At 41.1% G+C, this 26,237-nt stretch overlaps 4 protein-coding genes across 7 annotated transcripts; 3 read left to right on the top strand and 1 right to left on the bottom strand.

Moving 5' to 3' along the window:
• Positions 1 to 247: 247 nt before the first annotated feature.
• On the top strand, positions 248 to 4,113 carry gins4 (GINS complex subunit 4 (Sld5 homolog)). Its single transcript, XM_032579503.1, has 9 exons — positions 248 to 321; positions 425 to 530; positions 649 to 735; positions 2,012 to 2,125; positions 2,200 to 2,297; positions 2,371 to 2,459; positions 2,545 to 2,635; positions 2,783 to 2,889; positions 3,274 to 4,113. The coding sequence occupies exons 2-8, from the start codon at positions 432 to 434 to the stop codon at positions 2,877 to 2,879; spliced, it is 675 nt and encodes a 224-aa protein (XP_032435394.1). The 5' UTR covers positions 248 to 321; positions 425 to 431; the 3' UTR covers positions 2,880 to 2,889; positions 3,274 to 4,113.
• A 2,028-nt stretch (positions 4,114 to 6,141) lies between these two features.
• On the top strand, positions 6,142 to 7,613 carry ppp1r3c2b (protein phosphatase 1 regulatory subunit 3C2, duplicate b). The gene is made up of 3 exons (XM_032579502.1): positions 6,142 to 6,266; positions 6,382 to 6,441; positions 6,638 to 7,613. The coding sequence occupies exons 2-3, from the start codon at positions 6,422 to 6,424 to the stop codon at positions 7,497 to 7,499; spliced, it is 882 nt and encodes a 293-aa protein (XP_032435393.1). The 5' UTR covers positions 6,142 to 6,266; positions 6,382 to 6,421; the 3' UTR covers positions 7,500 to 7,613.
• Positions 7,614 to 8,032: 419 nt separating this feature from the next.
• phyhip (phytanoyl-CoA 2-hydroxylase interacting protein) lies at positions 8,033 to 17,708 on the bottom strand. The gene is made up of 5 exons (XM_032579700.1): positions 16,980 to 17,708; positions 13,648 to 13,824; positions 12,019 to 12,193; positions 11,103 to 11,220; positions 8,033 to 11,018 (listed from the first exon to the last, which is right to left on the bottom strand). The coding sequence occupies exons 2-5, from the start codon at positions 13,822 to 13,824 to the stop codon at positions 10,472 to 10,474; spliced, it is 1,017 nt and encodes a 338-aa protein (XP_032435591.1). The 5' UTR covers positions 16,980 to 17,708; the 3' UTR covers positions 8,033 to 10,471.
• A 3,341-nt stretch (positions 17,709 to 21,049) lies between these two features.
• Positions 21,050 to 25,627, top strand: polr3d (polymerase (RNA) III (DNA directed) polypeptide D). 4 transcript variants are annotated; one of them, XM_032578493.1, is made up of 9 exons: positions 21,050 to 21,185; positions 22,000 to 22,164; positions 23,062 to 23,105; positions 23,218 to 23,378; positions 23,466 to 23,590; positions 23,683 to 23,839; positions 24,325 to 24,572; positions 24,658 to 24,810; positions 24,917 to 25,627. In XM_032578493.1, exons 2-9 carry the CDS (start codon positions 22,006 to 22,008, stop codon positions 25,031 to 25,033), a joined length of 1,164 nt encoding a protein of 387 aa, XP_032434384.1. In that variant the 5' UTR covers positions 21,050 to 21,185; positions 22,000 to 22,005; the 3' UTR covers positions 25,034 to 25,627. The 4 variants fall into 4 exon arrangements, with proteins under 4 accessions (XP_032434384.1, XP_032434382.1, XP_032434383.1 ...); XM_032578491.1 differs by having other exon boundaries at positions 21,055 to 21,185; positions 21,988 to 22,164; XM_032578492.1 differs by having other exon boundaries at positions 21,055 to 21,210; positions 21,988 to 22,164.
• Positions 25,628 to 26,237: the final 610 nt, after the last annotated feature.

The raw sequence follows: 26,237 nt of genomic DNA, 5'->3' as shown, positions 1-26,237 counted from the left end.
CGAGTTATGTACTTCAGGTGGACTTGTTTCTAATTTTATTTTAATACGAGTTCTATAGTAGTATAAATTCATATAGGTAGTGCAAAAAAATTACAAAATCTTGACACTGTCTTAAGAAACTAAAGGATTTTAGTAAAGTATCCAGCTTGGCAGGTGTACATATTAAACTAGGTTTGCGAGAAGGCTTGCCTGACAGACATAACTCGGGGTTTAAAACCAAACCTAACTCCCGCGAGAAGAGTCTCAGTGGCGCGAATAAACAAGAAGGTTTTTCCTGCCGTCGTGTAACTAGCCGTCCTCACCTCAGACTTATTTGTCCAAGTGGGTTTTCCCAAATCTTTTTTTAAAAAAAAATAAAATAGTGTAAGAATCTACACGACATATTTTTAAGTGATTAACTTTTAGGCAGCGGGCTTTTTTACAGCAGAACAATGTCGGACGCGTTGACGGAGGACGGCAGCGACATCAACCAAGATGACAGCCAGGAGGACGTCATGACTCCGGCGGAGCTGATCGATAAGCTAGAACAGGTGAGCCACTGACTCGGAAAATGACACCGTTTGCGGTCGCATACGGGTCTTTTAAGGCCTTTCTGCAGACACAACTAGCTCTGCACTCACAGCGTCGCTACCTGTGTCTGCCTCTCAGGCCTGGCTGAATGAGAAGTTTTCCCCGGAGCTGCTGGAGAACAGGTCAGAGGTGGTGGAGTGTGTGATGGAGCAGCTGACTCATATGGTAAGTACCAGGGGAATACCTCTGAGTTACAGCTTGTGCTACTCTACAGGCTAAAGTAGGAGAAATACTGGGTGTCGTAGGAAACCAAAACTATGTTGAGGAGTATTGTTGTATGCTACATTCACGCTTCTACATGCTAAGTTGTTTGTAAGATGATCAGAGTTGGGCAGTAAATGCAAACAAATTCACATTTTCTCCAATTGAGCTACTGTATAGCTGAACTTGCTACATTGTCTTGCTGCTACACGCAGGACTCACAACATTGTCCGTATGTGGAATAATCATCATCCATTTCCTCAGTAATACGATTTTCTTTCAGGACAGTTTATAAGCTAGTTTTTAAATCAAATAAAAGTGGTGACAGATTTCACCGTTGTTAACACCAACAAGTGTCAGAAGTACTGCTTCATCATTTGAGTTGCATCTTTAGTGAAGAGTGAGGCTCTAAAAACATCATTTATAACTAAAATATGCAGAATACACAACATTGAGCCATGAGCACATCATGGATAAAACCAGTGAGCGCTAGAAGTCTTTATTAGCATTTGTGAGGTATGATCTAAACCGCAGACACTTCATAAACATGTTTGTGTATGTCATGTGTCTTTATTCTTCAGGTTCATGACCCATCTACAACTACCATTCACTACTGAACCACATGCTGTGATATTATCAGCTCTAAATAGATGTTTAGATTTTTGCCCGTCTTACTCACGCAGCGTTATTTGTTTAGACTCTAGAATTGCGCTGCGAATGGTTGCAGCATGTTGGAGTATCTTTGTTACATTTTGATTTGTTCTTTTTGTCGACTTTTGTTCTTTTTTTTTTTTTTTCTGGGTTGAGGTGTTGCACGTTTGAACAATCACTCCTGCTGGTTTCGGATGCTGTGCAGCTGGAAGGGTTTTTATCTCTTATCTTTTCACTTTGTTATAATGTGTAACTGCGGTAGAAAGTGGTTGTTTTACTACCGGGAGCAGACGATTAGCAGTTCAAATTCTCAAGTAATACTTGAACTGCGGCCCCAAATCTCAGAGCAGTTGAAAAGGAGGATTCGTGGATGCGGGGAGAAGAAGGAGTAAGTTCAAACCATTTCTCCCGTCAAGTCATAATTGGCAAGCCATGTCGTCGACTCCTGCATCTTTCTACTCGTTGAAGACACTTGGACGATATGAGTTACAACAAAATTTTGATTACTTTTCTGATAAAGTATTTTAGAATTGAACTAAAACATTTTTTTATCTTCCCCTAATCCGTCGACTGACTTTTCCTCCAACAGGAAGCTAACCTGCAGCGAGTGAAGAAGGGCGACGCCAAGGCCGGCTTCCATCGGATGGAGATAGACAGGATCCGCTACGTCCTGAGCAGCTACCTGCGATCCCGCCTTCAGAAGGTCCGTTAAAACGCGTATGAAAACGCCGCCGCCATCTCTGCCGGTGTCTTGACGTTTGCGCTTTCCGCACCCAGATTGAGAAGTACTTCCCCCACGTCCTGGAGAGAGAAAAGTCTCTAGTCGAGGGTCAGCCGTCTCTGCTTTCTCCGGAGGAGTTTGCCTTTGCCAAAGAGTGAGTGCAGCAAATGTGGCCCGCATTGTGTTACAAGATTCATCATTTTAAAAAAAATAACTTTTTCGTCCAGGTATTATGCCAACACAGAAACCTACCTGAAGGCTGTAGCCCTGAAACGCATGCCTCCAAACCTGCAGGCTGTGGACATGCTCAAAGCAGGTAAAATGACAATATCCGTCTTTTTTCTGTGCCGTCAATGATCTCTGACCAGCATCCTTAACCCTTTGTTTTACTGTAACCCCAGTGCCGGAGCCCTCCCTGGACTCTTTTGTGTTTCTGCGGGTGAAGGAGCGGCAAGAAAATATTCTGATCGAGCCTGAAACGGATGAACAGAGGTGCTTGTTTTATCTTTTAAGGTTCTCTTCATGTGTTGTCATTCGGCTAAGTTTCCAGCAGGGGGGAGTGTAGCCACCTCCCCTCTTTGTGATGTAATATTTGCCTGGTATTGACACTCTAGAAAAGTCTTCTTTTGTTTATATCAGAGACTTTGTTGTGGATCTTGAAGAGGGCTCGCAGCACCTGATGCGGTATCGCATTGTAGCGCCTCTGGTCTCAAGTGGAGCTGTGCAGTTAATTTGAGCACCTCTGGGTAAGTAAGGATGCATGAGGGCAATCATCAATAATGAACCTTAAGCCTTTTTGTGATCATTCATTTTCTGTAGCTTTTATATTCTCGGTGAAATTTGGATTTATTACGTTTTTATTTTTTTAGAACCAATTAACAATGTCTTTGTTTACACTGTAACACTTACAAAAGTATTCATATAGCCTATTTTGCAATTACTACAATTTCTCTACTTTGTGTTAATTTATGACAAAGTCACAATAAAATACACTGAAGTTAAATTACTGCAACGTGATTAAGTATGAAAAGTTTTAGGGACTAGATTTCTTGCAAGGCACTGCATATGAATCTTTTTCTGAATCACAGTTTCTTTTTAAATGCTAATTCAGACACAATTTTACGTTTTAGGTCTTCGCCCTGTGAAACAGAAAGGACAGCTGCATCAACATTTATCACATCAGGAGAGCTGCTCCTCAGACAGGAGTGACTCTTGTCACACAGATCCAGATGTGTTTGTGACACCACCGCCTTGACACACGGCGTAGAAGAATCCCGCTTCTGCAGGGCTGTGCTGTTATTTTTGGATCATTATAATCACCAGAACTGAAGTGTGCTTAAGTTTTCAGATCGTTGCCTTACGCGCACCAGAGTATGACCTGCCATGTTCCCAGATTCTTTCTGCATCACTGAATCAGTATGACTCATCATCGTTATTGGACCTTTTTTCCGCCGCTCGATAACAGGATGCCTTCCATGACCTGAAGGGGAAGTAATTTTCAGTTCGCTTGGCACCACAGCTCCTGCCTTCCTGTGCCCTCGTTTGTGTAGGAAAACGGTTGTTTCCTAAGAGGCGACGTTCGATCGACGTGAACTCGTGCGTCTGTGTGTTCCTAAGTTAATTGAAATTCAGCAAACGTTCGTACGCCGTGTGCTAACTTCCCCCTGTAAATATACATTTGTACATTCGACGCATTTCATCTTCAGCCGAATAAACATTGTCTACTGTGAGCTGTAATTATTGAAGCAGCATTGTTATGTAAGCATGCCTGAGGGTGCACAATCAGTGCTTATTGTTTGGCCTCACTGTAATTGCTCTGCAGTTGGAAGTGATAAAGAACAGAGAGAGCGAGCGACCGTGTTTAGAAGTGCCGTCACATTGACCCGCACTCTTCTCGTGCGACTGCTGCAGCTCTGAACTCGACGTTGTTTTTAAAGCTTTTTACGAATAAATGTGAACAGTGTGGTGTGCTTTTGTTGTCAACCCTTCCTTATGGTAAAGTCTCAAACTCCAGTCCTCAAGGGCCAATGTCCTGCAACTTTTAGATGTGCCTTTGCTGCACCACACCTGAATAGAATAATTAGGTCATTAAGGCTCTGAGAACTGATCTACACAAGGAGGAGGTAATTAAGCCATTTCATTCCAGTGTTTTGTACCTGTGGCACATCTAAAAACTGTAGGTCTGCGGCCCTCGAGGACTGGAGTTTGAGACCCCTGCTCTAAGTACAATCCAGCACAACTAATTATCTGAAATTAAACCATTTAGAGGGTTTGTACCGGTGCTTGAAAATGCTTGAATTTCAATAAGGTGTTTTCAAGGTTTATAAAGTACTTGATACCTGTGCAATGTCCTTGAAAGTGCTTGATATTCAATCTGCACAGTTTTATAATAAAACTAATTTCAGGAGATGACTCATTACACAACTAAATTGTGTTTAAGTGTTTTATTTGAGCAGGATGGTCATTTGCCAAATTAATGAATGAATATAATTTCTAATTGCTCAATCAGTTATTTAACTGAAATAAAAGTGGTATATTTTACTAAAGTTATTAAAATTGGGGATTCTTTTTGTTTTTTTGTTTTGCTCCAGTCGGTTGTTTAGGAAATGTTTTCAATATATCATACTTTTCTTTGTCTTTGCTATGTAGAATATTATCACAAAACAATAACTAAGACATGATACCGAGAGCAGCTGTGCAATGGTTTAGAATTAGAGGTGTCTAAATCCAGTCCTCAAGGACACAAGTCCTACATATTTTGGTCTCTCCCATCTCTAACAAACCTGACTCGAGCATCACCATTTGCTTGATTCACATCAGCTGAACCAGAGAAAGAACTTTGTGTACCACTGGTTCTGATTAAAGCACATCCAAATGTTGGTGTGACACAAAGTCCAACCGTAAATCCAATCTAGAATCTTGATGATCTTGAGTAAAATTAGCAATTTTGTTTTTAATAAATCCTAAACTGTTGCAACAACTGGCTGGTTTTAAGAGTGTTTTGTTTTGTTAATGTAATCGGAACTAAATCAGGTTTATATGTGTGTCGTACAATATTTTTGAGGTCATATCAAATGCTCAAAGTGGCATCAAATCTGTTTGCCACTGCCAAGTGCATCTCTGTTGCTCTACGTGTGGGACGTGGATCATAAAAGTGTTGCTCGCTGGGACTCGTTGGTAACTTGGCCTTCCTCAGTGTCACACATGCTTTTGCGAGACAAGCCAGGTGCCAACTAGTAGAGAGGGTTGACTCAAAGCTCAGACCTCTGTGGAGAGTGGTGTCGACTGACGTGTCTGAGAATAGAGCCCAGCATGACTGGGATAGTTTCCGTAAAGCAGAATAAAATCACGTGCAGCAGAGCTTAACAAGTGCCATACAGACGCTGGAATGCTTACGGCTGAAGAGATCATGTGGAGATCAGCTAAATCACATTTTCTCATAGTTTGTTTCATCTTAAAACACAAAATCCTTTTTTTTGTTTGTTTGTTTTGTTTTGTTGAAAGCATCCAAAAAAAAACAAGTTCACCATTAGATGAAGAAATTTGCAAACTTCTTATGTTTCTTTGGGAGTAATGGCTTCCTACTCGCTGAGTGGCCTTCCAGCCCATCTCGGTACAGGCCACGTTTCGCTGCGGATAATGACACTGTCCGACCAGCTTCAGCCAACGTCTTCGCAACGTCTTTGGCTTTTGTTCAGATGTCGGTTTGCACATTTCAGACCAAAACACATGAATTCGTTGATGCTCCATATAACCCCAACTTTTGAACTCTATGGATCGCACAGGTCCTACCACCTCACAGCTTACAGCACTTAAAGGATCTGCTGCAAACATCTTGGTGTCAAATACCACAACAATCCTTCAGGAGTCTAGTGGTGTCCAGGACCAACGCACTATTATTAGTTGGGTGGTCATAATTTTACACTGGATCTGTGTACATATTGTAAGAGCAAAGAAACACAAACATATCTCTTTGTTGGTCCTGATTGGTCAGGATACTGAACTGGGCAGAGCCTTCTCTGCTGTATTGAATGAGCTGGTAAAAATAGGAGTCAGTCTCAGCTGGTCCTGCAGACAGAGGGATAACGCAGCCTGTAGCCCAGCCTCCTGAGCTTGAGAGTTAGTAAGTGGGAGTTTTGAAACACATTTTTGTATTTTCTTCTTTATCTAGGCAAACAAAAACTAAACAGAAGGTTTGTAGTAATGCTGACATGCTTCATCATTTGTCTCAAACACAGGCTTGCCCACTGAGGTAAACATCACCATCACTCCGCCAGCATGGAGATGTCCAGTCCAGCGTAAGTATGTTGTCCTGCACCTGCGGGATCTTATGTCTGGCTTTACTCCTTCAATGAGGATGAAATAAAATGTTTACATTCCCTTTGATCTTGAGATGTGCTCTTTCATTCATCTTATGACCAAACTGTACTGCAAATTTAATCCCACCTCTAGTGCAGCAGTCTTTATTAAACTTCCTTGTTTACTCCTTGCAAGTGTTCTGCCGATGGTTGGCCTGGGCTCCATGGCTCACTCGGCGGGACTTGTGGAGATTGCAGTGCGACTGTGCTTGAACCAGCGTGAACACTTGTGTCCCCACGTGTGGGTTCCCATCCTGAAGCCTCAGCGGCCCTGCATTCGACCCCCGGCAACAGATCAGCTCCCCGTCTACGTCGCCAACCATCCGAGTCACCCCTTCTCACCTTTCTTGAGTGACCTGGAAGATGATGATGATGGCGACATTTTGATACCTGTCAAGAACAGACGTGTAGTATTTGCAGACAAGCTGGGTTTCTCCCTGACTGCCGTGCGTGTGTTTTCCCACGAGGAGGATCAGCGTGACCTCGGCCCACTGCCCTCCCTGCAGGGTTTGGGGAGCATGACGGGGGACGGATACAGCTGCACCGTCAGCACCTGCTGCCCGGGGACGCAGCTCAAGCTGGGCTTCCCCCAGCCCTCGCTGGACTTCCAGTCCTTCCGAGCCAAGCTCGCCGAGAGCATGGTCACCCTGGAAAGCTGCGCCGTCACCGAACAGGCCCTGCAAGGCAGCGCGCGAGTCAGAAACCTCAGCTTCCAGAAGGACGTGCGCGTGCGCATCACCTTTGACTCCTGGTACAGCTACAGGGACGTCCCCTGCACGTTCCTGCAGAAACGCTTCGGAGGACCCCAGACCGACATCTTTGAATTCGATATAGCGATTCCTAAAGTGTTGGACGCCAAGAGGAAGATAGAGTTTTGCCTAATGTATCTGCCCGCAGGGCACAGTGAGCCATTTTGGGACAACAACAACGGGCAGAACTACAGCATTTTGGTGTGTGTGAATTCACATCTCTGCCATGGGAAAAGTGAAAGGGCATGAGAAGTAGCTGAATATGCCATTGCTATTTTGATTCTTCATATAATAACGTACTTTTCTAGCTTAAACGTGTTTGTTTTTGTGCTTTGTTCAAATAAATATTCGTTCTTCCATCTCTCACGTGCCATTTCCTTTCACTCCACATTCTTGTGTCCTGACCCACTCTTTGGCCTCTCATCTCATACTGTTGCGCAATAGCAGAGGGATCCCTTGGACTGCAGGCATCACCAGCATTCCCACATAGGTCAAAGATGACTGGGACGTCACACACACCCAGAAGCCTCAAGCCAATCTTAGCTGAGCTAAACAGCTCAGCTAAGATTGGCTAACTGAGCTAAACTGTTTATAGTCTGACAAGATTCCTGTCCCCTTCCTTTACTTTATGAGCAACAACCCAGTTCTAACTCTTATGCTATCAGAAAACTGGTTTTAGCATCATAGGTGTGAAAGATGATTTGACTTTTTGAAATGTTATTGATGGTTTCGAAGCAGAAGCCTCTGCAGCACGTTTATAGAGCACCAGGAGTCTCTAGAAGTCATGTAAAGATAATTTATGTATGTCTTTCTTTACTTTTTTGACTGAAACTTGAGTCTCTGACAAACAGGAACATGAAACTGCAGCAAATGACGAAAACAGCAATATCATAAAGGGGGGAAACAACAACATGAAGGTATTCAAAGAGAGTTTCAACAAGTACAGATGTTGGTAAAGTTGTGGAAAAGCCTTAAAATTCATTATAAACAATGTAGAATCATCGCACAATATAATTCTTGGCGAAGTCAAGTCGAAGTCATTTTGTGCACATTTATTCAGCGGGGGGAGAAACATTTCACGAGGAATCATAGTTTTTAACCAAATCAGTGATGTAACACCTACCTTTAAAGTATATTTTTATTTATTCTAAGTTGTCTAGACTTTCTAATAATTCATGCTTTTTGTCACATTACCATGAGAACGATCTACTCTCCCTTTGAAAGACATAAACAGAAACATTTGGAAAAACAGACAAAAACACTGAAATGTTATAAAACTCATTAAAAACGGTTTGAAAGAAGAATTTGTATAATTTGATTTTTAGCCGGTGCTGGAACCGGTCACTGAAACACACAACGATGAACTAAGAGAAACCCAAAGTCAAGAAATTCTACTCAGTTGTATTAACCAAGCGTGGATCAACTTGGTCAAATTTTGATAACTTTATTTTTATTGATATTAATATTCTTCAATATTCCAGCTAGACACTTTTTCTAATTGGTTACAATTCAGTCCAGAAGTCGAGAGACCAGATACTCTGAGGTGAGCACCAGAAGAGAGACCCCCAGCCAGTCCCAGCGTGACCCTCTCTACCGTACAGCCGTGTGGTAAGATATTACTGACAGCTTCAGAAAGATGACAGTATGGGAACTGCTTCCTCTGCTGCTTCCTCTAACTCCATTCTCAGAGAGAGGTGACAGCTCAGTCTGACAGACCGAACTAGGATGCTTCTTTTTACTGAAGGGTGACCAGAGATGAAGGACCAAATGTGGCACACTTACAGTTCATTCCTCTATTTCTTTCCCCAAAAGTCTCCTTAAAGATAAAGCAGGCATTTAGAAAATCAGAATTCAGAGTTAAAGAAATCAAATCACGAATCAGCAAAAAAAAAATACACTCGTTCTAAATTAACCTCAGAATTTCCCTTTAAGATATGTTTCTTGTTTCTTTGTAAATAAATAGTTGCATTATTTTAGTATTAGTAATAATAACGTAATAGTTTAATGATGTTTTTTTTTAGTGACTGGAAATTAATATTAACATTTTAATTTTAAAATAAAATCTTGGTATTGTGATGTAAGAATAACTACAGTGTATTTTTGTCTCATTCATTTCTTGAAGTGTGCAGCACACAGAGAGAATTTACCCTCCAGACAGACAGGTTTTTGACATATATGCAATTGATATAAATATAATTTAATGAGAGTGATATGATTTTTTAAATATATAAATATAACTGCATAGTCAATCCACTGTTTATGAGGCCTACAACTTTTCACATGCTGTTATTGCCTGTGCATTGTAAGCTTACCGACACATTATCCAGATCCATTCACTATGTGCAATGTGCATGTGTATGCATGCATGTGCATTCGCTATGAAACCTTGTTAGAGTACATGGCATCATCAACAATTTGAAACGGCAGGAAATCCAACTAAAATGGATTGCTACTGGGAATAAAAAAGGGTTATCACAAACAAAACCAACCTTCTTCCATGGACATTATGCAAAAGGCAGTGGTCAAGTATCTCTCTCACTAAGTGTATGCTATCCCACTATCAGAAATGTTCTAGGAGAGACTGAGTACTGTCCTTTTTGCAAAGGAAGGTTGTACAAAGTATTTGACAGCAGGGTTACCAGTGATTGTGCCACCAATGAATATGTGAAAAGCAGTTCTATTTTAACATTGTGTTTTCCCCCACTGAATAAATATCCACAAATTAAAATCATAGGATTTTTCTAAAAGGAAAAGAAAAACTTCAATGAGCAGAAAAATTGATTTTAAGGCTATTTGCGCATCTTTAGCAAGGGGGCAGCACATTAGTCTGTATCTTTAGGTTATAGGTGGCAGAAATCCTGGCAGAGAGGGAATCCCGAGAAGTCAACAAAAAAATCTGTGCAGTGTTCTTTTTTTCTGAAAGGCAGTAACATCAAATTCATGGTGGAAGAAATGACGAAACAGAAACATTGTGGATGCAGGAGAACACATGAAGACACCTGGAGAGTAGGTATAGAGCTCTGTAATATATATTATCCAAGGGGTCAATATAAAAAACTCCTCCACTTCAGGGTGGAGGTGGGGTGGGAAGAAGCTTTAACACAGTTCAAGAGATGTATTTCTCTACCATGCTCTGACTAGTCCATAATTTCATCAGCTGTTTTGTCCAATTCTGGGTCTTTTCAAACTGTCAACTCAAAATCAACTTATCAGGGGTTCCCTCAGCGCCCCACGCTGATGTTGCACACTTTGCAGCTTGGATCTTTCTTGGCATTTGCTGTGGTCAGACTCATAAGCTGGTGGTGCCCACTGATCTGCTCCACACTGCCCTGATCCACGTGAACCGGCTCCGTGAAAAGCACCTCCAGGATCACGTCACTGGCGTGGCAGTACACAGGCTCCTCCCCCTGCCTCTGGGGGGCAGTGTAGGTCAGAAAGGGGTTGGAGGCCAAGTCCAGCCTCGGCAGGCGGGTGCGACAGAAGTTGTCTCCCTCTGTGCCAACAGGCGCAAGCACCAGCACCACGTAATGATATGCCGTGTACATGCAGTAAAAGTCTGCAAAGTACAGGCAGATGTTTGGGTTCAGCAGGACTCCGGCTGGAATCTGGAATCTGAGGGGGCCGTACGGAGAGTCTTTGGGAGGGAGCCCCGTGTCAAACTCTGTGTTGCAGCTGAAGAAGACTCCTTGGAGTTTGCCGTTGATCGGAGATCCATGACTACCGCTGGTGTCTTTCAGGGCCGGACGCATCAGTCCCCCACATTCCCTCCTAATGCAAGACACAGAAAGAAAATGAGGATTTCTTTTGATTGGTGTGACCAATCAGATCAAAGAGAAGGATAACAGCTCCAACCTGACATAGTCAAAGTATTCTGGGTGCTGGTTGCGATAGAACACAGAGAATCTCAGCAATCGTCCTGCAGGACCACTGGCCTTGTCAAGGAGCTGCTGAAGGTGTTCCATTGCATAGTCTGCAAAAATGTTATAAAAAAATCATGTCTCCTCGACAGATGCTTAGAATATATGGTCCCCCAAAAGTATTCACACCCTTTGAACCAGGTTGCATCTACAAACTTCAATGCATTTTATGCGCTAAACAACCCAATCTGTTAAGAAAAATGAATGATGCATAGTTTTTAAGATTTTTTACATAAACCATTGTCATGTTCTTTTGCATTCAGTCCTCATTACACCTAGATGTGAACATTGGTGTCCTGAATAAAATTGGTGCTGAAATCTAGTGTGGAAGCATCATATCCTTGGGATGTTCATTTCAGTAAGACAAGGTAAATTGATCAGACTTGATGGAAAGATAGATCGAGCTAAATGCAGTGATCACGGGAAAAAAAACAATCAGAGGCCACAAAAGACTTACGAATAGTCAATAGGGTGGAGGTTTCCTATTCAGCAAGGCTACAGACAATGTTGCAAAAAAACTGGGATTATCTGGCAAAGCTTGAAAAGTGATTTTCACACGTGCTCCTAATCCATTCGATAAAATTAAACGTAGTTTTTAGATTCCAAAAGAATAAACAGTAAAACTATTGCTACAATCACACTGAATAACAAATGCATAACACAGTTTTCAAATGTATCTTTGTAAAAAACAAAGAAAAAAAAGCCTTTGTGTTGGTCGATCCAATACAACCCAAATAAATTTCACTCATCTTAGTGGATGGATGGTGAAAACATTCAAGGGGTGTGAATACTTTTCTCTTATCTTCAGAGTTCTAAAGCGTATTTATCTTGTATGAGTTGATGAGTTTTACCTCCAGTGCAGAACTCCACCACCGGACTCCACTCTGACACTAGGTAGTCGCCGTCCGACTGCCTGACGGCTGTTTGGACGGCGACGCAGTACTCTGTCCGCGGGCTGAGGAACCAGTGTCCTCTCACCGCCATGGGCAGTGGGACAGCCTTGGCCACCAGCTTGGTTGGGACATCCTGAAGACCAGAGAGGGGATGATTGTTTAATTGACTTTTAAGGAAGTAAATTATACTTAAAATTGTGAAATCATTATTTTTTTCAGCATAAACGCTCCATTATTAGCATTATGTTCCTTCTCAAGCCAGAGCTGCTGCAACTAGGACACATCTAATCAAATCAGCAGCTTTGTTTTGGCCAAGGCCGCTAAGCAGCACAGCTAATTACCGGCTCAGCGACTCACATATCCATGGAAACATCTCTGATGCAAAAGTTTGTTTATGCCGCTTTGTCGATTGCTGCCTGAGAGGGAAAATAACCTCGATCCTGAAACATCTCTCTAATTCCCACCCCTGCTTTGATTCCTCTTTTTTTTTCAATGACAGGATGCAGGTTGAAGCAATAAGCCATAATCACTATCAGAGATTTACAGTTGCAAGGAAAAGAGACTGGGATTTTTTTTTACCATCCACATGTTATGTGCACGTGGATATCATTTGAGTGAAAGTGTTGACATCAAAATGAAACTGAGTGTAGAAATGCAAGAAAAGCGTAGCAAAGTGTCAGACAGGCAGTTGATTGAAAGGTCTTTGCTTCTCCAACTCCACTTCTCCTCAGCTCCTTTTTTTGTTTTTTCACAAAGAGAACTATATATTTTTTTATCTCAATTTGTGTTTTAAAGAATCCCTCTCCAGTGTGCGACGACTTAGTATTTTATGAATTAAAGAGATGACCAAAAGCTGTCCAGATTTCAAACAGAACGCGGAAGTAGTCCTTTAATCTAGCGCTAAATTGTGAACTGGGAACCAGAACACAAAAAAATATCATCATTAGTCATTGTATCTATGAGCCTATAGTTCTTACAGTACCAATGTGAACAAGTCTAAAACAGCCTGAGGTTCTGCTTAATATGAACACATCTGTGTTAATTAGTAAAATATTTGAAATAAATCTGTTGTGAAAGGTGTGCAGACAGATGCGCAGCTCCAGAGACTGAAGCTGGTAGGTGCTATTAGCTTAATAAGACATACCACATTATACACTTGATATTTACTGTATATACCGTGACAAAAAAATTCTTCTTATTATTTTTATTATTAAGCAGTTTCAAAGTGCACTAGATGCAATTTGGTCTCAAACGGCTCACTGCTGCAGCTGAATTTGTCAGCTTTAGTTCACTTTAAAGAGAAACAATTCACAACTGAGTCACAAGCCTGCAGCTGTTGACTGCATCCCTTTTCCGTTTTGCCTGTATTGGAAGCGACTGAAAGGGCACAACCACTCTGTGTTAAATCTGATATCCCAACAAATGCAGAATACCAAGATGAAATGAGACCCATTACACTAACCAAACTGGGCTTAGTGTTTGTGGAGAATTTTGATTTTGGCCGATTTGAATATGGGGAAAAGATGTTAATGGAGACAGAGCAGCTGCCCTGCAGGTAGAGGATGAAGTAACGCAGCAGTTTCAGACCCTGTGTTTGAAGCGGTTCGGATCCCTGTTCTCTCTGCGGCTCAGGTCGATGAAGAAATGCGTCGCTCTCGCTGTGTCCTCTGGAGGCATATCCCACATGATGCGGAAAGAGTCACAGGTCACCTCACAGATCTGGATGTTGCACGGAGTGGCGAGAGGGGCGTCCATTTCTGTCATCTGTTGTTAGATTAGGAGATAAACATGCACGGTTAGGCTGGTCTAAACACAGGCTGTGATAGCAATGCCTTGATCTGTGCAGAATCTCCTTAGACAGTGTCACTGGAGTCGGGTCTGAGCAGCAGCGGAAAACATCACGCATGAAGACATTTTCAGACAGAATTTAATTAGACTCATTTAGGGATTTGTGTGGCTGCTTTTTTATTCACTCTCCGAACGTTTTTCTACTCCACCTCCCTCTTCTTGCCCTCAACTGACATTTCCAGTTATTACACAACTCAATACGCTCCCAGCGGAGTGAGTAGCCTCTGTTTTGCCTGTGCATTTCATAATCCACCTACAGCAGTCTCCAAGCAACCACTCATCAGCAGCCTCCCTCAGTCTTCTCCTGTGATTCTCAGGGAAGAGGGTCACAAACAAGCCCCTTTTCTGCACGTGTCAGCAGGAGTTAAAACTATAGGAAACTTATTAAACATTTCTACCTCCCCTCCCTGCAGGAATTTGCACAAAACGGCTGAACAAGCGAAAGAAAAGCGGCTTCGTATTGCCAAAATTGGGGAGGTTTACACCCCCATCAGCAGCAAGTGATGTATGGTCATATCTTCGTCGCTGCCAACTTGATTCAGGCGGCTGCACACAGCCCAGAGCATTAAACCGGGCGCAATCTGCTGGTCAGTAAGTGTTTGTTTCATTAGCTCCTGCCTTCTCGCTTCTTAACTGATGGGAAGACTCCTCAGTGGATGCACTTTGGCTGAGTTTCCCCCCTGAGGCATCCACTCCTCTGTAGTTTTCCAGTAATAATCATCCATCTGGAACTTTGCAATCTTCTTTTACAATATAGCTGACCGCAGTGCCTTACCTTATGTATTTTAATCTACATGTGACGTATCACAAAACAGATAGTATAAAAATGTCAAGTGGAAGACAAATATTTATGAGTCACTCAAGTTTAAAAAAAAAGAGTGAGACACACATTGGTATTTTCCTCTGAGGGTAAATCTAACACCCAGTCTAAATCTCTTGTAGCATCAAAAGTTTTCTTTTTTTTTTTAAGTCCAGGATTGCCTTGTGTTTAACTCCACCCATATTTCCATCAACTCTGAAAAGTTTTCATGTCTGACCTGAAGGTGACCATCCCCACACCTTGATGCAGCCGCCACAATGTTTCACCAAGAAGAAGGTGAGACCTGGGTCATACAGTGTAAAAAAACATTCTGACGTACATGAAAAAAAAAAAACAGCTTTGCTTTTGTCTGATCAGAGAACCTTCTGTAAATGTTGGCCGTGACCTTTACTTTGACCCTGACATGCTGGCTTCTCATGACAGTGGCAGTTTTCATGCCTCTTCTTGCATGAAGGACAGATGTATGGAGTACAGAATAATGAAGCAGCTCAGGTGTTGCCAAGCATCTCTAGGCTGCTTCTCTCTCATTGCTAAGTAAACCACTTCAGGTGGAGGGTCATGTTTTTGTAGGGCAGCAGGTGTGCCATCTTCTTTATGGATTTGAGATGTCTAAAGCTTTTCTGATGTTATTTTATACCTTAACCCTGCTTTAAACTTCTTTGTGTGCTGTGTTTGCTGGTCTTGATGTTGCCTGTTCGTTAATGTTCTCTGATAAAGGCCTGAGGCCTTCACAGAACAGCTGGATTTATACGGAGATTAAATTGATGACTTTATATTATGTGACTTCTGGGTTTTCCTTAGGGACATTAGATTAACCGAATACAAATGTGAAATTTTTATTTGTAAAAAAAAAATAAAAAATGAAACCAAGCATCCTTTTTCTTCTTCTTCAAAATTAAGCACCGTTTTAAATTGGTCTGTTAGATAAAATCACACCAAAATTCACCGAATCTTGTGGCTGACTGCTTTTGCAAAGCACTGTAAAATTCCGGCGTCTCCTACAACGTAACTTTGTTTGGTTTTTTTTTTCTCTTATTAAGCGCACGCTCACACTGAACATATGCTAATTCAAAGATGCTGCTAAAAATAACATTCTCCTTTTGTTGTCTGTGTGATGCGATGAAAGCCAAGCGTGTAGAGGAGCCATCATTTTTGACCGCTGGGTTCGCTAAGGTGCTCTCCCAGTCCAGGATGATGGACAGGCTGCAGCAGCTCATTAAAGCCTTTGAACTGTGAAATTTGTAAGGTAGCTCGTTCACGCGGCGACCGTGCAGAGAGAGGGGATGCATCACGTGTGTCTCCATGCGTCTGCTTTCCAGCTGCCTGCTCCCTTTTCTAACCATGGAGCCTTTTCAGAGACAGAATCTGGGGCAGGGAGAGACAGATTCTCACAGGACCGGTCATCAAAAAGCCCTACGCCTCTCCTCGTGCGCTACTTTCAGATCAAAAATGTGTGAACGCAGTTCAGACAAAGGTCTTAATATCATTCACAGGCTTCCACTGCATGACCTCATTTGTAAACTGGCGTTTCGATGAGAAACCAGAGTCAGTTATCTCTACTTTAATAGACAGCTGCTTCAAACAAGACAGCTGGCTCTGGCTGATAATTACAATGAGTTTCCACATCATAAATCCTGATTTCTCCACACATGCATACGTTGGGTTGCTCATCCGTGTTCCTATCACGCGACACACAGATGTGAGATGCAGCAATCCTGCACATTGAAACAGAAAGGTGCATTAAGCAATTTTCTGAGTTGAACTTAATGCTTTCCAGGACTTCAAGGTAGAACTGAATCACATTTTGATGTAAAAGAGAAGAAGAAAACAAGTGTAGTATTTTTCATCAGAACCAAATATAGCATTGCTGAGGTTGAAATCCAGTCTTTCTAGTAGATTAAAGCCGCTGAATGATATCTTATGTGACAAAAACATAAAACTTATGGTTCATCTGCACAATTTAAGCGATATATGAGAATGATAATAGCCCTATTCCAATAAATAATCGATGCAACTCCATAAAACCCATTCCCTGTCCTGTAACAGCATTAATGATTTCACTAAGTGTGTTACTCATATGAAACACTATCCACTAGCCATTTCACGTCAAATATTTCTAAAGAGGCACATAGACAGGAAGTAGAGATGGAATAATCAAGTTCATAATAACATAAATAGAACAATTCTGCAGATTTCATTTCTCGGCATTTACAATGATCAATAAGCAGAATAGTTTTAGAGCATTTCTTACTTGTCTGAGGTTCAGATTTATGATGGGAGACGTTTCTTTTCCTCCTTACTTTCCTCCACTGATGCTGCTGCTGATGGGTCCCCAAGGAAAACTGATTAGGAGGTGAAACAAACGCACACACAGGATCCTTTCTTCTTCTTTTTCTTCTTCCTCCTTCTCCTTCCGACTGTTTCTCTCACAGTGTCACACAAACAGCCTAACCCCCACCATCACCTTCTCTCCCTCCCTCCGTCCTTCCCTCCATCCCCTCCTCCCAGTCTCATTTCTCCTCTGATCTCTGCGTGGTGTTTACTTTGACTCCCGTGCAGTTGCACAGATACAGGATGCATAAAAGAATACCCCCCCGCCCCCACCACATTGTTTCCCTCAAGCTCCCGTACAAAGGCAGAAATCTGTAAACTGAAATGCGACCACAGCGGGTGGGGGGCATGCGGCGTCGACCTCGTCAGCTTCACGGCTTCACCAGCCAACCGTACACAACACGTCAGTCGGGAGTAAATCTATCCGGAGGTGCAGAAGCCACACACACTCTCCTTCCAATGTAGGCTGCACAATTGGCTCCTTGACAAAATGTCAACTCTCGAATATGGTGACATTATGGGCACTGGAAGTGTAAACGAGAAGAAGTCGTGTTTGACATGCTCTGTTAGCAAAATCAGAAGAGATTAAGCTCTGATTTCCATCCCAGTAGATTACACAGAGCGCCAACCAGACCTAAAAAATATACATGTGCCAACTGTTGTGCCATATGGACAAACTCCACAGGGCTTCTACCCCCACATCCCGTCCCATACTATCCTGGGGCGAGGGATGCCACCGTATAAGTCCAAAGTAAGCAGATTTCCTCTGGCATTATTTTTCAGAGAAAACAGAGTTATTATGTTTCCTTCATTTTGGATGCCATTAGAGATTAAAGAAATCTTCCTCAGATTAATATGATAATCTGCTGCGGAAACAATGGACACAAACACAGGATAAAGACAATATGACAATATAGGCCAGACTCACAGTGAGGGAGCAATCCTCCCAAAGTCACATCGTAGTTGTAATTTTCAAAATGACCATGATGTATTATTGTTATTTCACACACTATGAGTATTGAGAAGCGTCATTTATTATCAGGCAAGCAGAGATAACGGATAGGCTCACAGTGTAATTAAGCAGCAGTCATCCATCATTAGTCACGGCATGACAAAAACCCCTCTGTGGTGCAAGAGCAAACGGTTTATCTCCTTCATAGGGATGTTAGAATAATTTTTTGTCATTGACATTTTCTCAACGCCTATTGATGTTTTACTATTTCACAAAAACAATTTACAGTGCTGTGACAGACTGGCGACCTGTCCAGGGTGACCCCGCCTCTCGCCCAGACTGTTAGCTAGACTGTTAGCCAGCAGTAAACAAGGATGGATGGATGGATGGATGGATGGATGGATGGATGGATGGATGGATGGATGGATGGATGGATGGATGGATGGATGGATGGATGGATGGATGGATGGATGGATGGATGGATGGATGGATGGATGGATGGATGGATGGATTTACAGTGATAAATGTGGGACGGTGCTTACTGTCCTCACTGGTTTTGTCTTTGTGTTGTTTAGTGTTTAGTTTATTGTTATTATTGGTGATATTTATGTAGTTTAGGTTTGGCTGCATGGGGTGTCAAGCTGGGACACAAAAACCACAAAAAAAGAGGGGAAAAAAAGAAAGAACAGAATCTCAGGTTTGTGTTTCAAGTAACTATTCACATGAGATGACATTCAAATGTTTGTAAATTATTTTTAAACTGAAAATATCAGTGACCATTATTTAAAAATATTGTAATTTGATGTGTTTTTTCTTCTTCCTGTTTTTAAATCTCTTTTACAAGTACGCTTTTATTCATAGGCTTTCAACACACTGTGATCTTGTCTTGTACGGCATCTTAAAATGCACCTGCCGTTTACGTTATATGTTCACCTTTTGTATGTTTTTCTTTTTTTATACATATTTCTGTTTTGATGTACAGCACTTTGGCTACTCCATTTTTTAAAAATGTGCTATAGAATTGTATATTGCCATTTGCTTAGTTTTCCATTCTGATTTCATATGGGATTGTTAGCATTATAGTTTTATGAAGCACACAAATTTTAGATTTAACAAATAGGATTGTAGAAAAATACATCATTCCACATCGATGGATCAATTAAGTTATTAATGATCCTACATGAAAATATCCGTCCACATTGTTATCTTTTAGAATGTGAAATGGTTGAACTTCATTTGTATTTTGAAAATGAGGTTAAGTGGCGACCTTGGTTGAGGTCTGTTGAAATGTTTTGAGACAGGAAAAAAAAGGTGAAAGTATATACTCTGCTTTAATGTGTAGGAAAAGGGACATAAAAGTCAATGTGAATTTATTAGAGCTCAATATCTGTGCTTGTTTCTTTGTGATTGAAAGATAATCAAGGGCATTTATAAATTAACTGATTAAAGAATGCGCATAGCGAAAATGCACAGAGAGAGCCTAAGAGAGAACCACAAACTCTTTGTGCAAAGAGGAATCATCAAACATCCCCCCAGCCATAACACATTAGCGTTGTTTGCAAATGGGACTGTACAAACACGGGAGCTAAAAAAAAAAAATGTGGTATGACTATAGAAATCTGATTCCTATCCTGGGATTTTCTTCATAAATGTAGTTTAATGTTAGAGGTTTTATATATGTTCATATGGCTATTGCCAAAAAGATGATTTATTTTAATGCTTTGTACACATTAAAATGATGGGGTTTTTTACATCCTTTTTTTTTAGGATGTAAAAAGTTGTGTACAATTTATCTGCATCTGTGGACATGTTTCAAGTGATATAAATCTTATAACACAGAAAGTCACAGGAAGACGTGTAAAGTATTTCCAGTATCTTTTTTGCTGAAACTAAAATGTCGGACGCTTATACTATATTTCGCGCATGCGCACAACGCTGTAGGGAAAGAACGATTCTTTTACTTGCCATCCGAAGCTCTGCTGCCACCGGTAGAACAATTCCGTCAACTAAATGAAACCTGGAGATGTTGTATTAATTTAGTGCACTGTGCCACAGCAAAGGTAAAAAATAACGCAGAAAAACCTTTGAAGAATAACTCAAAACCACTCTTTTCTCGCTTTTTATATCGGCTATGTTACAGTCTAGTTGAAGTAGGAACTGACAACAACGCCACTATATTCTTCAGGATTCAACAACACCAAAAAACATTCACACATTTCCCACACAAAGAACAAAACCTTTAGTCCCTTACAGTTTTTTTGTATTCAGGTTTGATGTTTATTATTGCAATAACTCATAAGTGATAGCTGTGATAGATTAACCAGATTAATCACTGCCATTAGCTAATCTAACACTGCTGAGGGCGATTAGCTAATTTAAACACCTGCTCTACTGATAATCTGTCAGAGTTGGTGTGCGGTTGGCCTTTTTTAATTTTTTTAAATTTTACTGAGACACACCAAATTCAACATCACATTTTCATGTTAAGGCTGTCAAAGTCAAGCAAGAATAACAAAACTACTTTCCTCTTCCTCACCATTTTTTCCTTAATTAAAACGTTTTCCTGACCTTATTAACAAGTTTTTGTAGTGTTGACAATTAGTAGCAAAGCACTGCGTCCCTTATATAGCAGGGGTACATATATGATTTAGCGCTTTATATTGTTTATTTAACAACTAAAAAAAACAAAACAATGGTCGTTAAGTCAGCAGCTGTTTGCCCTCCAGCAGGGAGATGGGGGCGGGACCTTACCGCGTGACGTCACTCTGCAAGGGGTCCTTACGGCTTAATAAACATGTGGTAAGTTTGATCCTATACTTTAAATAAGTTAAATTTTAACAAATGTAACTTATTTATTTTCAGCGTATTTTAAAACTGGAAAATGTTCTAAATTGAAAAAAAAAAAAAAATCTCAGTCAATCTGTTTTTATTAGAAAATGTGTTGCAGAATTGCCTCACGGGTTCGTCCGTCAAGATCCTATCTGCGCTAAAGTTTACGCAATAATGAAGTCACCATGCGGGTTCTTGTGCGCAGCTCTGAGCCCCGCGATGTCAGACCGGAACAACAACTCAGCGGTGTCATGGCGCCGTGCGTGATGTCAGAGCTCGGTAACAAACAGCTCTAGTTGCCATTCAACAATCTGGGATGGATTTCTGGCTGTGAATTAATACCCAGTAAGAACCTTGGAGGGATAACAAAGCAAGTAGCCGAACGGAACCGGAACAAGTGTTGTTATTCTGATTTGGGACTTCTAGTAAACTATAGTGAGCTGAGCTCATGTTGTAATGTGGCCACGTGTTAGGGATTTTTATTGGGATTTTTATTACATTTAATTATTTGTAGTGAAGTGTCTAACGTCAAAGAAAAAAACAGTCAAAAATGTATACCTAACTAATGCATTTTATTCAATGTGAATAATTCTGACTTAACATTCAAGGTTCATGGTTACTTGAATCTAGTATGATCTACTATTTACTTTTCAAACATCTTCATAGATAATCATGGTGTGAGCTTTGACCTAAGCTCTCATAAAAGTGCCTAATTTATAACATCTGTGGATAAAGTTTACATCTACAATTTATTGCACCCTAAAATTACATGAAATATAAGTGTTTAAAAGAGTCCCCTAAAATCAGTTTGGGAGAAGTACACCTTTCGGAATTAAAACTTAATCCCATGGTATTTAAAACCAGCTATGTGGAGTTAAAACTGGTCGCACTTGAAAGAAAACTAAACTGAACTGGGTGTTGGCTCTCTGTTTCGTTTTTCAACATAGTCCTTAACATAGCCTAGCTGTGCCCTTAGCATGAAGTATTAAGGAAGCTGCACCTTTTCAGGGCAGAATTTTGTGGGTTCCAGCTCATGTTACTCTTCAGATGGTACCAACAACAATTACAAGTACAAATTGCAAATAAATGTCACATGTTTGTGTTTTATAGCTGTTAGTTCCACACATAGAGGGTGTTTATCTGTTAGATCTTTCTGCAGATCAGGATGGCAGACTCAGGTGACCACAGCGGTCAGCAGGCTCCAGGCCCTGGAGGCAGGGAGAGCGTAGGACCTCTGATGGGTCGCCGACCAGCAGCTGGCATCTCTCCTGGACGCCTGCCAACGGTGCGACCCAGAGACCTAACACTAGGAGGAGTAAAGAAGGTAGTTTTTCTTTTTCATTTCTAATTGGACAAATGGGAGGAAACCTGCTGAAAATCTTGACCTCTCTTGCAGCCTGACATGTCTTGACCTGTGTCAGAAAACACTGTTATCTTTTAAATCACTTCTCACTGATACTAAAAATATCTAACTTTGAGTTTGCTTAACTCAACAACAACTGGCACACTGAAGACTGCTCCAGTCACCCAACTTGGGGCATTCAGTGATCACAAAGGATCAGATTTTTGAGTTTCTAAACTAGCTGATTAGCAGTTGGAGACGATCAAATTGAAAATATTGCAGATTCTGTTAACCAGATGATTTCTCTATAATGTGAGCAAAATAAGTTTTGCCTTATATTGGAATATATATATATAAAAAAAGATGCAGTAATATTTTAATTGGCTCAGTATTTGTTCTTTCTACCTGTTATCCGAGTGAAAAGATGTCTTTTACCCTTATTACAGTCTCTATAACATAAAGAAACGTAGTGGGTTATGAGCATGCAGGGTCTCTATTGACATATCGGTGATATGATAGTGGATGGAAGTAGCTGAAAGTCTAACTAGTCCAGTGAAGACGCTGCAGCATTTTACAACATCTTATTTAGTAGAGGCATTAAATGAGTTTAAAAAAGAAAGAAAACACGTCTACATTCTTTTTCTTCTATTTGTCAATTATACTGTTATAGTATAATTTCTAGAAAAAAAAACACTGCTTATTTATCACTTTCCCTCCAGTTTGGTTGTGAAACTAAAGCTGGGAATTTTCTGTTTAGTGACATAAATGTAATTTACCTGTAATTTGAATATACTTGAAAGATTGTTAATAATAGTGATTGACAACATATTTATGAGTGCCAGCTCTATAACACATTTCTTTGTTTTCCTCCTTCTTTAGAAAACTTTTACTCCCAACATCATTGGCCGAAAAGTTAAAGAAGAGTGAGTTCATGGGAGCTTTTAAAACGAAAAAAAATATTTGAGCACGTCTATGATTTTTTATTATTTTTTTTCTGGGACTGCTTGGTGATAATCTCTGATTCTAATGCGACAGACCAACGGTCGAAGGTGTGCCGAGGCGAGAGAGGAGGGATGGAGATCGAGGTCGAGGCAGGGGCCGCGGGGAAAGAGGCAGGGGCCGAGGTCGCGGCGAGCTCATCCAGTCTCACTCCATCTTTGAGCAGGGGCCCGGAGAGAAGATGATGAAAAGAAGAGGTGGGCCTCGAGCTAGAGAAGCGGCTGCTCATGAATTCATGCCTCAGCGTTTCACATCCATGCATATAAACCCTATCGCACACACAGGGGGCTACGAGAGTGAAAGAGACGCTCCGAGCATGGGACCCTCGCCCATCATCAATATCAAAAAGGAGAAGAGGGAGACTGAAGAGGAAACCAAAGAGATCCTGCGCAAATTGGAGCGAGAAAACGTGCGTCCTTTGGCCGTCATACACCGGTTTGTGCTTTTTTGGTTTATATGCTGTGTGAATGTTTGCTTACTGATTTATTTCCTTTAATTTAGTTTATAGATGACCCATTCCTGAGCAGCGAGCAGAGGAGCTGCCCCGTCCAGCTTCCCCTGGCTGTGTCAGGGTGGGGATTCAAGGAGGAGCTTAACAGTGCAGCCGTTAAAGTAGAAAAGACAGACCCGGATGAGCCCACGGAGTCTTCAGTTGAAGGTAGTTTCCGAATAACGTTGCCTTGAAAAAGCACTCACACCATTTTGAATTGACAGACCGACAAAGGTAGTGCATAATTGTGAAGTCAGAGTAAAATAAAAACAAAATATTCTTAAAGTATATGTATTATTTCCCCCACCTACAGTGTGGAGAGGAGCCCAAAAGCTTTTGAACCTCCTCACAAACCATTGTGTTTGGTGTATAAGTAACACTGCATTTCATCCTGAACACATCATCCCCAGAAGCTTGAGCTATTTTTAAAAGACAAATGAACAAAAATTTCAGTCTCTGGAAACATCTTAGAGTTGTAATTTCACTGAAAGGTGGTTCAATATATTATTGACTAAATGGGGATGAAAACATATGCTCCAAATGATGTGCCAGCATCCATGTCCAGTAGCTTTTCTAACTCCTAACTCCGCGATAAATCACATGTAAGCCTCGTTTCTGTACGCCATAAAGATTCTGTCTTAACACGTCTACAGTGAAACAAGAGCCAGAGGAAGTGGAGATAAAAAAGGCTGAAGCCACTTTCAAACGTCCTCCTCTCCCTGAGCCTGAAGTTCTCCCTGACCTGCTGCACAGATGGAGCCTGAGCAAAGCGGAGGAGCTGTTCTTCATCCAGCTGCCCGACTCGCTGCCCGGCCAGCCTCCCACCAAGGAGCACAAGACGGTAAAAACCGAGGTGCAGTCGGAGGACGGGCAGTCCGTTCTTCTGAAGACGGAGCCACAGGTAGACGAAGCAGGTGGTGACATTTCAATCAGTGAGGATGCATTTGAGACATGTAGTAACTGTGTAATAATTTGTTTTGTTACAGGACGAGGAAGCTGAAGACAACAGCTGTAACCTGAAGGATCTGAGGGAGGGCGTTGTTGGGAAGATGCTGGTCCGAAAGTCTGGCCGGGTGCAGCTCATACTGGGACAAGTCACCCTGGACGTGTCTCTAGGGACATCGTGCTCTTTCCTTCAGGTGTGATACTTTGTCATCATTAATCTAATTTGAGAGTTGTGCTATTTTAACATACGTTTATAAAATCAATCCTAAATACTGTCTTCTCTGCTGCTTCTCTTCTCAGGAGCTGGTTTCTGTTCAAACAGCAGAAAGAACGGGAAACCTGACAGTGTTGGGGAATGTCAGAAACAAAATGGTCTGCTCTCCAGACTTTGAGTCTCTGCTGGAGAGCAAGACATGATGCTCGCCCAGGCAGAGGGGCTCCCAGTTACCTCTGATGCGTTAGACGCACTTGTATTTAATAAAACAAAAACTACGACCCCCATCTCTAAATAAACTATGCTGATGACTGATTGCCTTTTGTGTTTTCAGAGCTGCTAAAATTGCTTTGATATATATATATATATATATATATATATATATATATATCAATTATGCATATTATAGGGTTTTTTTGCCATTATGAATATGATGGGTGGTGGTTTGAGGCTTGAGTGCCAAGTTTTGTTGCCGTTTGTGTAAAATGAGTTGACAAAATTGCACATGGATATAAATGTGTGAATAAAAACAGAGTATCCGTACTCCAGTAAATCATTTTTTAAGACTGGTTCACCCAGACTGCAGAATTACTTGCAGTATATTTGTTTTCATAATTTTTTTTCCTTCACCTATTTAAGATGAAAAATTTCAAGTTGCCAATTATGCAATATAGATTCATGCTCTCTGAAGACGTAAAACAACTGTAGGAAAAATGTTTACATTGTGTAGAGAATGTCCTCTGCTGCAAAACGTGTTTGGTAATTCCATAATAAAGTGAAATGCACATTTAGATCAATTGCACTGTTTTCTGCATTTTTTTTTCTGTTCGCTTTTATGAGTAGAAAATGTCTTCATGTGTCTTGCATAACACCAATGAAAAAAGAAAAAAAAGATTTGAATACAGCGTTTTACTGTGGAAATGTTATGGCATTGACAGTTGTCCAGTAGACTAAACAATGAGGATAAGCAACAAACGGTCTTCTGTCTTTTCACAGAGTGTCGCATATTATTGTGAAGTTGAGTGAGGAGAGAAAGTTTGGTTAAAAAAAATGTACAGCACAGGGATAACCATATACTTTGAGAGGATTGGAGCAAACCACATTCAAGAGTTTCTGTGTGAACTCCAGCTGGAGTCGATGCTTCAAGATATACCAAACAGATGTATCTTGGGGGAAATTCCCACCGAGATTTGGAGAGCCATGTTAGATGCTAGTGTTGTTGTCCCATTGTTTTATCAAGTCAAAAGTCAATGCAGCGATATATTTTATTTTTCAGCCTTCATGCTAACTTCTGCTGACAAGCATTATGGAGAAGCTATTTTAATTTCCTAGAACTTGGCGTTTACCTACACTGCCAAAAATACCCAAACCTTTTTTAGTGACCATGGTATCACTGTACTTGACATG

Source organism: Xiphophorus hellerii, chromosome 12 (assembly GCF_003331165.1).
Source record: "Xiphophorus hellerii strain 12219 chromosome 12, Xiphophorus_hellerii-4.1, whole genome shotgun sequence".
Classification (NCBI taxonomy): Eukaryota; Metazoa; Chordata; class Actinopteri; order Cyprinodontiformes; family Poeciliidae; genus Xiphophorus; species Xiphophorus hellerii.
Note: the sequence above shows the minus strand (reverse complement) of the source record. Positions and strands in the feature narration are given on the sequence as shown.

Bases quoted from the DNA above. Each gene is read 5' to 3' on its own strand.
- phyhip (XM_032579700.1), bottom strand. From the start codon at position 13,824: ATGACAGAAATGGACGCCCCTCTCGCCACTCCGTGCAACATCCAGATC. The intron at 11,221-12,018 runs GTAAAACTCATC...ACATTTTTGCAG, and splicing joins GGTGGAGTTCTGCACTGGAG to ACTATGCAATGGAACACCTT. The intron at 11,019-11,102 runs GTTGGAGCTGTT...GTCTTGCATTAG, and splicing joins GAATACTTTGACTATGTCAG to GAGGGAATGTGGGGGACTGA.
- gins4 (XM_032579503.1), top strand. From the start codon at position 432: ATGTCGGACGCGTTGACGGAGGACGGCAGCGACATCAACCAAGATGAC. The intron at 531-648 runs GTGAGCCACTGA...TCTGCCTCTCAG, and splicing joins TGATCGATAAGCTAGAACAG to GCCTGGCTGAATGAGAAGTT. The intron at 2,298-2,370 runs GTGAGTGCAGCA...TTTTTCGTCCAG, and splicing joins GAGTTTGCCTTTGCCAAAGA to GTATTATGCCAACACAGAAA.
- ppp1r3c2b (XM_032579502.1), top strand. From the start codon at position 6,422: ATGGAGATGTCCAGTCCAGC. The intron at 6,442-6,637 runs GTAAGTATGTTG...ACTCCTTGCAAG, and splicing joins ATGGAGATGTCCAGTCCAGC to TGTTCTGCCGATGGTTGGCC.
- polr3d (XM_032578493.1), top strand. From the start codon at position 22,006: ATGGCAGACTCAGGTGACCACAGCGGTCAGCAGGCTCCAGGCCCTGGA. The intron at 23,840-24,324 runs GTAGTTTCCGAA...ACACGTCTACAG, and splicing joins CACGGAGTCTTCAGTTGAAG to TGAAACAAGAGCCAGAGGAA. The intron at 24,811-24,916 runs GTGTGATACTTT...TTCTCTTCTCAG, and splicing joins CATCGTGCTCTTTCCTTCAG to GAGCTGGTTTCTGTTCAAAC.